Source organism: Vidua chalybeata, chromosome 1 (assembly GCF_026979565.1).
Source record: "Vidua chalybeata isolate OUT-0048 chromosome 1, bVidCha1 merged haplotype, whole genome shotgun sequence".
In the NCBI taxonomy this organism is placed as follows: domain Eukaryota; kingdom Metazoa; phylum Chordata; class Aves; order Passeriformes; family Viduidae; genus Vidua; species Vidua chalybeata.
Window position 1 is genome coordinate 16,562,415 of NC_071530.1, and position 12,214 is coordinate 16,574,628.

General features: G+C 40.1%; 1 protein-coding gene across 11 annotated transcripts in view; it reads left to right on the forward strand.

Annotated features, from left to right (window-relative positions):
• Nucleotides 1–11,902, forward strand: part of ABI1 (abl interactor 1) — a 77,219-nt gene extending 65,317 nt beyond the window's left edge. For 2 of the 11 annotated variants that reach the window (XM_053960980.1, XM_053960898.1), the window contains 5 exons: nucleotides 469–543; nucleotides 2,142–2,318; nucleotides 5,189–5,275; nucleotides 9,383–9,568; nucleotides 11,211–11,902. In XM_053960980.1, the coding sequence (XP_053816955.1) occupies nucleotides 469–543; nucleotides 2,142–2,318; nucleotides 5,189–5,275; nucleotides 9,383–9,568; nucleotides 11,211–11,386 (701 nt within the window). In that variant the 3' untranslated portion in view covers nucleotides 11,387–11,902. The remainder of the gene's footprint in view (nucleotides 1–468; nucleotides 544–2,141; nucleotides 2,319–5,188; nucleotides 5,276–9,382; nucleotides 9,569–11,210) is intronic. The other 9 variants (XM_053960906.1, XM_053960924.1, XM_053960991.1 and 6 more) reach the window with 6 other exon arrangements.
• Nucleotides 11,903–12,214: the final 312 nt, after the last annotated feature.

Below are 12,214 nucleotides of genomic sequence, written 5' to 3' on the forward strand. Positions count from 1 at the left end.
TTTAAGAATGATGAATGCTGAGATTGAGTAGGGTCCTTCTGTACTATTATTATCTTAGCAATAAACCAGCCCAGTCACTTACTTTGTGTTTTGCAAGCCCATAAGACATAAGAAAATAGTGGCGTTTTGGTGTAATGTAATTTTGCTATTGCTGAGATTTCTCTCTTTCTTGGATGACAAGTCTTCACTTCCTTATATACATGTAGGCTTTCCTTTTCCAGGACCTTTTCTGGTTCTGCAGTGGTATAAATAGGTATGAAATCTTATTATCATCTGGCATCCCATAAAAGTCAATGAGAATACAGATTGGTGTGTACAGAACCCTGGATAGGATCAGGGTCTGAAATTGTATTAGTTAACTGAAGTTGAATTTTCATATTTGTTTGGGAAGCCTATCAAGTGCCTGTACTTTCTTTTTTTAAACTTTTAATAATATGGCCTAATTAGGAATATAAACTATTTTATTAGCACACATTTCTGTTCCTCCTGGAGCCCCGCCAGCACCACCACTGCCTCCACCTCTCCCGATGGGCAGTCTGATAGGTGAGACTTCTCAATGCTGAAGTGATTGCAGACATGCTGCATAATCAATAATCACCTCTTCCTAATGAACTCAGTGAGGGTGTTTTTTCTTCTGTAGTGGGACCTACATGATTTTATTACAAAAATCAGTTCTGGGATTTTTTTGGGTTTTTTTTTCAACAAATCTAATCTCCACTAATTTCCTGTGGTTAAAGCCTCTGAAGCTAAATGCACTAGGTATGGAAAAAAAGGCTGCTAGTTGCTTGAAATTTGCTCCCAATTAAGCTAAGATCCAATTAATTTGATCTATAAGATCTCAGAATCTGCTAGAATATTGGTATTAGGCTGTGTAACTCCTGCAGCAGAAGCTAAGTCACAACAGTTGCACTCTAGCTTAGAAATGGTAGTTTATGTGTAGAGTGATGTGTGTGTACTATTCTGTGGGCATAAAGTGACTGGAAAGCACAAGTGTCTGTCACAGTAGCTTGGCTTTGATTCCATAATGCTGCAGGCAGGTGTCAAACTGGAAGACTTGAGGATATGAGCTAGCAGTTCTTGAGAAATTGCTTCAAGCATTACATACGGCAGTTAGGGTGGGATCTAAAAGTAGTACTTTTCAAAATAGGAAAAAATACCCCACCCTTTCCTGTCACAGGCTGATGACAAGAATAATTGATTGAATTATGAAACTAGCTTTGGAGGCTCTGACCCACATAACCCTTTGCACTCTCCCTTACTGAAATGTTAAGTCAAAGTGACTTTCGATAGCATTACAGGACTGCAAACTTCTGTCTGCTTGCTGTTTGTGTCTTATATAATTATATGATACATGTATATAAAAGCACAAAACATTTTATTGCAAACTAGTTTTTGCATTTAAGAATTGCATTAATTCATGTGACTACAATATGTGAGATGCATTAGTTCGCAAGGTGTGATTTTCGGTCTGTCAGAGGTTAATCTGAAATAACTTAAACTGTTTTGTTAACCTTGAAGTTTGTGCAGCCAGTTGGTGGAAGGTAAATATGGGTGTTTGTCATGAAGAATGAATGACATCTTTGTCAGCTGGAATTGGTGATTCTGATTTGTTAGTACAAATTCCATCAATATAAAAGCACAACCAGCAAATATGATTGATAAATGTGCCAGGTGTCTGAAGCTCATGACATTTGTTTCACTGTTTTATTAGAGTGTTGTTTTACATTAGATTGGAGGCATGTTCAGCTTTGCAATTGAAATAATTTGTTTTGAGCAGAATGTGGAATTTTTTTTGGTGTGCTTTTTAATAAAGGGTATTATTGCATGTAGTATAATTGAGATACACTTAAGAGTTGGAAGAGTTGGATTCAATTTTCCAGTCCAATCCAGTCTCTCAAAGTACTCTCAGCATTTCTCAATGCCCTTTATATAACTGTTGGTTTATGTTCTGTGTGTTTTTTCTAATTATTTATTGTAATGGGGATGTTTTTTCTGTTATTTGCCTGTTACTGATCTTAAATTATTGGAGAACTGTAATCAAGTATTTTCCATATTCTGGACTTTTTCTGTTTTCTGCATTCTATCCAAAGTGATGCTCTGCTTAAGTCTTTTCCTTGGTTCCTCTGGCTAATGCTTTTCAGCTGCTCCTGGTTCAGCTCCTGGTTCCCAGTATGGCACAATGACCAGGCAAATCTCACGACACAACTCTACCACTTCTTCAGCATCTTCTGGTGGATACAGACGGAATCCTTCTGTGACTGCTCCATTCTCTGCTCAACCTCATGTTAATGGCGGGCCTCTTTATTCTCAAAATTCAAGTAAGCTGCTGAGCTCTGAAATCACAAACTGTTTTGAGCAAAATGATTGTAAAAGCATGCATGGCATTTTAATTCATTTATGAAAAATATCAGTGAGATTACTACTTTCTTTCCTGAAAGAGAAGGAAAAACAAAGAAGAAAAACCATATTGGAATTGCACAGTGATTGCACTATATGCAATTATACTGTTTTTCCCCCTGACTTGTTTGCTGTTACTCATGACAAGAAATTATTAGGATTGCCTGTCTAATTACTGGCACATTATACTTGGCATTTCAGGTGTGCTTGGAGAACATAAACTAAACCCACTTTTTTTGTGGGAGACCTAATGATGTGATTGTAATACACCCCCCCCCCACCCCACCACTATTTGGATAGTGGCAAAAGAATATTATCTGAGCACAATGCTCATGTTCCTGTCACACAGTTCCTCCCTGTCTCTGTCTGTCTTAAATCCTTTCCTGATTCCAAGTTTCTCCTTTGTTCTTATCTTTAAGCTTGACTGTTAAATAGCTCAGTCTCTCTCTTTTAGCAGACAACTTCTCTGTGCTTTCACACTAGTAGGAGTACAGAAGGAGATAAATGAGGGAAGGGATGGATGCCATGGGCAAGTGAGCAGGTCTTAGTCAGCAGCCTCCTGCCTTCCTACCCCAGAAGGGCAAACAAGGTTCATTGCAGAAAGATCTGCAAAATAAGGATCATGGCTGCTGGTAGGAAGCTCTATCAGGAAACTTCTTCCTTACCATTTCCATAAATTTTGATCAAGTATACATTGGGGAATGGTAATTGTAGGTTTTTTTCTTGGTAGTGTTCAGAATACCAAGTCTTTAAATTTCAGAGGAATATTTCTTTTGAAAAGAAACATTGATGTTTGGGTTCAAGATCTCTTTAGACCAGTGTTTGCTGTTGTGTACTTACTCTTAAGAAAAGAATGCTTTTAAAATACTTGAGACACTGAAGTGAAGAGTATTCTGAGAGTTTAAAAGAGAAGAGTTTAGAAGTATTACATTTGTCAGAAAGCATTTTTATATGCAGATGCAGTATCTATCTCTTCTTTTTTTCCCAAACCTGATTTTCCTCCTACTCTTGCTCACCCATACTAGCATTTCACTTTCCTCCACATTCTTATTCCTCCAAATTAATTCACCATAACAACAGAAACTCCCTCCTGCTTGAACAATTGTGTTCCATTAAATAAACAGGATTTTACTTCTGGGAATAGTTCAGTTGTCTTAAATGCTGTGCACACCACTGTTTCTGAATGTTTACATTTGTCCAAAGCAATTTTTTGCTCAAATGCAGGTGCTGTTTCTTAATCTAGCCTCTCTGGTGTTTTCAAAATACTGATGGTCACCATTTTTTAAACAGTATTTTGATGGGTGTGTTTTGCTACTTGAAACTGTTTTCCTCTGTTTCTGTAACTGGTGATTATTTTTTTAGTGCTACTGTCTTGACATTAAACCCAGGTCCCATGTTTCCTTAAGATTTTACTTTTCATGCTAACAAACGCTCTGGTTTTTCTTAGATGTTTACTTCAATTTTGTGAGACTGTTTGTTCTCCCGCTTTTATTGATCATTTATCCCATACAGTTTATTTGGTTATTGGTTTTGTAATGAACTAAATGCTTCATGTTAATTCATCAAACATTAATCTTAGTTAAAGCTTTATTTAAAACTGTTGCTTTACTTGGAAGAACAGAACCTCTTTCAAATTTGGTTCCAACTGAATTATTACCCTGCTGAATTCCCACCTTCACAGGAATTTCGCTGCTCCAGTGCAAGAGAAATTCCACTGAGAAGGGACACTGTATAAACAAATGAGTTGATGTTTTGTTGAGTTTTTGGGTGGGGCTTTGTTTTAAGCTTTTCATTCCCTTCACTTAAGGAGGAGATATCCTGCCAGAGCTGATAGTTTGAGTGGCTTGCCCTACTGCTCCCATTCCTCTTCTCTACCTGTGCAGAGAAGAGTTGAACATCGGGGCTGTCAGCCCAGTGTCTCTGAGCACAGTGTGGGCACATGTCTCATTACTCACCAGACAGGCACATACTTCACAGAAGATGAGCTTGCAAGGGCTTCCTGAGGAGCTCTGCACGCTCCTGTAGCCACTTGGAGCTGTTGAAGCCTTTGCCAGCCTTTTAGGTTGCTGGGTACCCTCTTACCACAGAAAGCTTAGTAAAGCTCCACTCTGCTCTAGACCCATCTATTTTTCTCTACCAGCAAGCAACAAGGTCCCTTTTTTTGAGAAAAACAAAAATGCAGTATACTAGCTAACTGTCCCTGTCCCAGCAGAGCACAGTGGTGGGAGGTGCTCTCTGTGTGAATGTAAAGTATAGATGCTGGAACATTGTGCCCCTTGCAAATGTTGTCTTTGCTCTGTGTCAGTGCTGCTTTGCTGCACTTGATGCAGTGCTCCACTTTGATTTTAGAGAGGGAGTCCAGAATCCTGCGAAACATCACCTCTACTTCTAGTAGCTCACTTTGGAAAGATAACTGCTAAATTGAGTAATCCTTATTTAGCAGCAAGACAAAAGCTCAATTTTATGTGCTCCCCAGGTGAAGCACACAAAATGTGTGACAGAGCAGGAACCTTCACACGCACCCTGTGAGCTTCCAGACACGCAGCCTGCGCTCGGCTGTTACCTGGCTGAACACGGGCATGCTTTGCTTTTGATCCTCCATTGGCTAACCACGAATTCAGCCTTGTTGGAAACACAAGCTTGAAGAAGGTTCTTGTGTGTGTGTGTTCTTGTTGTTCTGTACATACTTTTTGTGGTCCTCGTTACTGACGGCTGCTTTTGTTTGTTCCCTTTTTTTTTTTTTTCCTTTGTCCATTTGACTTTCCCGATATGGTGTGTGTGTTGCTACCAGTTTCTATTGCTCCGCCCCCTCCCCCTATGCCTCAGTTGACTCCACAGATACCTCTCACAGGCTTCGTGGCCAGGGTGCAGGAAAACAGTAAGTTTGGACAAGCTGAGCTGTTAAAGGGTAGAGCCTACTCTCTTCTAGCATGCATGGCTGGCAAGTCAGACTCTATTTTGTTTCCTTTTCCAGAAGCTAATACCATCTTGCATTCTAGTGTCAATATGCTATTGGAGCTGAAGGGCACACTCTTCAATATTTCATAACACGTGCATGATTATTACTGACCCGCTTAAGTTCTAAACTGCAAATTTATTACAGAAGTACAGTGTGAAATGTGGCATATGTTTGGTATGAATATAAAATTGTATTTTAATTGAAAATACTAATTTCATGTTGAATCACCCTGCCTTTTTCACTCGGGATAATTGATTAGTTTTTATTAGAAAGGCTTATGTAGACTGTCAGAACGTGTAATGTGTAACCATTCATTCCAATACTGTAGCATTTTTCAGCAAACTGTACAGTCAGTTGAAAACATGCAGTCTTAAGATCTAATGCATTACAAAGGAGCTTGTAAGGCATCTCTCCTCTTCATTCTCCATTTCTTTTTGTTCTCCTATTTCTCTGCTGAGATTCTTGCAGCATAGCTCTGCTTGTTAGGTTTGTGAGAGGTGCTCTCTACCTGTGCTGTGTTTATACTGGTGACTCTACTTTTACCATTACTGCTTGATTCCTTTCAGGTGAGTGTTACTGTCTCAAGTGCTAGTGTAGATGTAAAGTCATGTTCCTGATCTGGAGATACTCTTTTCAGTTGGAGTTTGTTGCAGTTCTGTAAACAACAGACTAAGTGCGATGTAGATAAGAGTATGAAGTAAATGAAAAATGTTTTTAAAGTGTTTGGGAATAATTTTGAGATTTGCTAGGATCTCAGGGGCTATTACTACACAGTTGGCTATATAGCTGCAGCATCCATTTAGGGACCTCAGGTCTGAGTAGTGCTGCTGTTCTGTTTCCTATTAGAGCTTTAAGTAGTCATGTTCTGAGTATTCCCCGTGAGATCAGAGACATCTCTCTGGTTCTCTTTCAAAAAGAATGTATTTCGGTGCTGTGCTAGCTAAACAGTAAGAATCATGTTGATGTAGAATAGTGTGCCACAAAATTGTGTTGAAAACCTTTCCAAAATACTAAGTGTAGAGGTAAACCTGCTAAAGATGAAGGTTACAGAATGTTTTCACTTGCAGATAAACTTGAAAAAATTGACACCTGCTTCTGAATTGTTCTGAGTATTGTCCTCCCGGAGATAGCACGGCCCTTGGGAGAGCGGAGGTGAAAGGGACAGACTGACTTGTGCGTGCAACAGCAGAATGCAAACTGACTTGTGGATGAGACTGCAGCAAAACAGCTGAAGCTTGAAATCGGTTCATAGGAATTGCTTTTTATTTTATTTCTTTTAATAGTCCCTTGGGTTGGAAAGTTATATAATGAGTATGGCTTGGAGCTGCTGCTGCTGCCTCATTCCAGAGGCAGGGGTGCGTGTGGCAGCCTGTGCATACGCTCAGCAAAACCGGCTGTAGAGGCTGTTGTTGAGTTTTGGCATTGTGTGCTAGACTTTCATCGGCCTTGTTTTCTCAAGCAGTCTCTGGTGTTAGGGAGATGAGGGTAGACTTGTCTTTTCCTTATCATAGAGATCTGCAGGTTTGGAAAGCAACATCCTCTGCTTGTGGGCTTCTTTCAGAGGACAAGGACATAGAGGGCTTAGGAACTATGCAATGCTGCTTCTTTTTTTCCTGTGTCCAAACTGTGAGCATCTCCTCCAGAGAGGTTTTCCAGTGTGTCTGGTGCTCAGGGACAGCTGATTAAGTTACTGTACTCTCCCACCAAGTCCTTTCACAAGGAGTCTGCTGGTCCCCATTTAAAGAGCAAGGATGGGAATGCATACAAAGAGAAGATCTCAGTTTGGAGCTATATAAATACTCATCCCTTTACTGTTTCTCATTTAGAGTGGCTTTTTGCATGCTTTATTTCCCTCCCCTAGGAGAAGTGATGCTGTCCTAGAGTGTGGCTCAGTTTAGAACCAGGAAAAGTCTAGGTTAAAGTCCAAGAAGCAAGGGGATACTTCAATGGAGTGGCACTTGTCTAATTTTCTGTTCCATTCTCTCCCTTTCTTTAAATACAAAGTTGAATTGTTTTAAATGTTTCCCATAAAGCTTGCAGTTCCTGCACTGCATCTCAGAGTATGTCTTGGTGCTTTTACACTTGCATTTGCTGCTCTCTTTCCTTCTTTTTAAATATGCAGCTTCATTGTTGAATAAATATAACTTCTTTTTTTTTTTCCATTTTAAAATTTTTAAAAAAAATTTCTAAGGTAAGGATTTCTCAAGATCTCAGATGATTGTTGTTTCAACTCTGGTTTTTTTTCCCTGGCTGCAGGCAGAAACTAAGGGGAGAAATACATTTATGGTAGCTGTGCTAAACTGCAGCACAAAACCAGTCCATTCATAAACGGTGTTGTCATGTGTCTGTGGTGGATTAATGAAGCCTGTCTGTGAGTGCTATTCAGTAACGGGCAGGACGTAGCATTCACTCCAGCAAAGACTTTGTTAGTCTGTCTCCAAGTGACATAAACGGGCTTCTGTGTGGAGAGGAATCACTAATACAGTGGCAGCCAGGTTTATTGATGGAGAGAGCTGTGGGGTGTTCAGCTCAGCTGGTCAAGTTGAAGAGAAGCTGGTCTTGCAGGTGAAGAACTGGCTCTTCAAGGGAAGGGAGTGGGCTGGATGCCTGGGCTGAGGCAGCCCCTGCCCCAGCAGCTCCTGCCCCCTTTTGCCCCTGGCAGCAGGTGCCAGACCTGTCCCAGTGCAGCCAGTCTGACCCAGACAGGACATGGGAGCTGTGCTCAAGTCCCTCATCAGGGGCATGGGGCTGAAGAGCAAAGTCACCACTAGAGTAGTGACCAGTACTAAAAAGTGTTCAAGCGAACAAAAACCCTATTTCTGATCTCCAGTGCCAGTGTAACTATCAGCAGTTCAAACTTCATTCAGTGCAGTGTTGTTCTTTCTCTGTTGCTTGGCTTTCTTTTCAAAATTTGTGTGCTGGAGCTGTACATTCTGGGGCCTGATGCCTTGTTCCATCAAACCCTGCCTAGAGCAGTGGTTTTCAGCCTGTTTTCAGTGTGCAGAATCACAGATCTCTTGAAAATGATTCTGTGTTGCTATGTAACCAAACTGATGTCAGTAACAGTAGCTTCCTTTCAGTAACTTCAGTCCATGTGTAGTGGACCACATCTTGCTAGGAATAGGACAAAGTGACTTCATGTCCTGCAATTGAGCATGCCATCTCTCTATTTCACAGCCAGCTGCTGTCAACATTACTGGAAACTAATTTAATGAACTGATTTTAAGAGTGATTTGTACCATAATGCCTTTCTCTTTTTCCCTTTCCCAAAGCAAATTGTAACCGTGCTGATTGGAGAATCTCAGGGCAGGGATTTGACATTTTGGATTATACATTTAATTCCTTGAGCACTTTTTCTCTAAGAGCAGCAGCTGCCTGTCGTAGTTTTCCACTTATTAATTGACTCCTGAATGTGTGCACACACACAAGCTAGTCTGCAAGATAAGGATCTGTACAAAGCTTTTCTTCTGCAGAGGGATTACTTGGCTTCCTCTTACCTGATTAAATCTTAAAAAAGGGAAGAGACTAGTATTTATGATCCACACCAGATCTTTTTGTTCCCTAATGCTAGCTCTGAGAGAGAAGGAATCCAAGGAAGCAGTGTTCAGAAGTAAATTGAAGTGACTGTTACAAAGGATTTGTTGAAAACCAATCAAGCTGCTGGCCCAGTCAGAGGCCTGTTGCTGCCTGGCTCAGAGGGTGCCTCTCGGAGTCCTCCATAGCTAACGCTGCAGCGCATGGACATTGGAGCAGGAAGCTTTCCTCTCTGCTGATGTTCAGCTTATGCCCCGCAGCATGTGCTTTGACTCTAGTAGCATTTACACATAGATTGGACCACTAATAACAAATATAGTTGTGTGTTGTAGTTGTTAATACAAAGCCTCTGTTTCTAATCAGTGCATGGTATTATAGTGCATGCTGTGTGTGTTGTCCCCCCCAGCTCTTTTATTTACAGTGTACAGCCTCAGGTTTGTTTGCATCTCCACACTGTCTTAAGAAAAAACAATAATGTCCAAATGTTTCTAGTTGCTGATAGCCCAACTCCTCCCCCGCCGCCGCCTCCCGATGAGATGCCGATGTTTGATGACTCTCCTCCTCCTCCACCCCCACCACCTGTGGATTATGAGGATGAGGAGGCTGCTGTTGTGCAGTACAGCGATCCCTATGCAGATGGAGATCCTGCTTGGGCACCTAAAAACTACATAGAGAAAGGTAAGAGAAGCATTGCAGCTGTGTTAGTGCAGTATCAGGGGATTAATGGTGTCTGAAGGGAATGAAGGATTTAGTGTGGGTCTGATGAAAACAGTCATTGTCCCTCCTAAGTCAGAACTCAAACCATGCTTTCCTTAGTTTGTGTCTACACCTAATGTGGTAAGATGTAATCCTTCTGGATAAATTATAAAATACCTTCAGACATTCCAGAATGGGTGAAAAAACAAGTTTCTTCACGAGAAGCAGGTGTAAATTGGATGGCTTTCATCTTAGATGAGCTGGACTGTCTGTACCTACCTCAGGATTGCTGGGCAATCATCTATAGACTGCTGCAAAATAGACAGAAATTCCAAGCCATATTTATCTCAGAAAACTGGATTACTAGAGTGGATTATTAGACTTTGAACTATAAAATGTGTTGAGGCCTCCTTGGAGATTTATCAGTGACTCCAGATCAGCAGACTGTGAACTGTGCTTAGGTATGAAGTCACATAGTAAACATCTCTTCCCATAAATAATGGACAAGCAGATTTCCCGCCTGTGGAGTTGTCTGTGTTGTAGCACTGACCATTTTGTCAGCAGCAGTGCTGCCAGTTTTCTCATGAGCTGGCTGGTGCTGCAGTGAGTACAAAATGGGGGCAGGTACATGTGATATTTGTGGCAGAGCTTCTGTGTTTCCTCTTCAATTGAGCTGGACTGTATGCAGGACATACCCATGGGATGAAAATAACTGATGCAGTTATTGCTAGTTATTGCAGTTATTGCTAGGCATCAAGACATCAGATAGCTGAGAATATATATAGGTGTAAAATAGTGGATTTTTGGAAATCAAAAAGCTGATCAATCACATAAATCCATATTAATTTTTAAAAGGTAAGGCTGTGATGTCTGAAGTCTGTATATTCACAGTGGTAGTTTTTAACTCCAGTAGTGGTGGTGGCAACATTCTTTCCCTGGAAAAATCTCTGCTTTGTTAATGGCACACAGTAAGGTTAGTAAGGAGGTTAGTACGAGTAAGGTAGTACCAAGCAGGTACTGAAAATAGCAGATTTTTCTTCTACACTCTTCTACAGCAACTTTCCAACTTGCACTCAGTGCAGCTCCTTGAAAAGTAATGCCAGAACTCCTTATGACATAAAAGCTCTGTTTCATTTGTGTGCAAAGGCTTTAGCAGCGATGTGTGCAAGGGCACACTGATGTGCCAGCAGGGGCCTCAGTGGAATGATTCTTGTACAATCTTTTTAGCCGTGTTCTAATCTAGAGATTCATGTAAAGGGATCCACATGCTTTTGAGGTAATCTGCTCAGAAATGGGTACCACACAAGTCAGGTATTTCCTAACTCAGCTTTTAAGTGTCCATAAGCTCCACTTTACTGTGTCACAATCGGACAGACGCACTTCTCTGTCAGCAGTTGAACTGAGTGTTCAATGTAGTCAACACCCACTTCTTAGTGCTAGCTAATGTTGCAAGGAAAGTGAAATTCCATTTTCTGGGCTTAGTGTTCAGCAGGAAAAGCGTGTGAATTTATTATTGAAAATCCCACGATAGCAAACTAATCTTTTAGTATTTTCTGTAGTACAATTGTTTTTTAATACTGTTGCTATTAATAAAATGCTAAATGTGTCCCTGTTTATTCCACAGTTGTTGCTATATATGACTATACAAAGGACAAAGATGATGAGCTGTCGTTTATGGAGGGTGCAATCATTTATGTGATAAAGAAGAATGATGACGGCTGGTATGAAGGAGTTTGCAATCGAGTAACCGGCTTGTTTCCTGGGAATTATGTTGAATCAATCATGCACTATGCCGATTAAAATCCTTTGCTTTTCAAAGTTTGGTCTTGTATTCAAGTCATACCATGATTATTTACAAGGGGTAACTAAAAGCTAACAGAATTGTCTTAATATACTTTCAAAAAATTGTGCCCATTTCTTCAGGCCATACTGTTTTAATGGTATGATTGAATGTCCATCTCTGAGTCTCTGGGGACAGTATGTCTTACCTGATGGCAATTTGTAAAACAAGCAACTGTCTATAACTGGTTATACTTATTTACTTATGCATTGTTAATTTTATGACCAGCCTAATTATTATGGGGAAGTAGGGTATAATATTTAATGAACCATGATCACATTGTGCCATTACATTTTTCAGTACAGCATGGTAACTAACACTACGTTAGACTAACATATTAAAACCTGGATGAGAAGTTTAATGTTAGTGCTGGTCATATTACTTTTTGTTTAGACTCTTTGCTCATTCTTGAATTATATTTGTTTAAAGCATGCATACAGACTTATGTATTGAAATATACTTTTTTAAAAATCCAAGATGCTTCCAATTGTTGTAATCTTTACCTGGAGTATTCTCACTAAAGTCTATTACAATGAGTTGTTTGGGTCTAAGGTGTCCATGTGATTAAAAAAATGGGTGGTCTTATGTATGTGTAATTTGTACCCAAGTTTTTTTAATGAGTAAATTTACATTATGACTTTTTCCATTCATAAATATATAAGTGAACCAAAGGTCTTGTCCATTACTTTGTTGGCTGGCTTGGCAAAGAAGTTTGGAATGCTAACGTAGCAAAATCATGGCTGTGTTATCCCAGGCAATGTACTAAAAAGCAAATGTTTGTAACATGA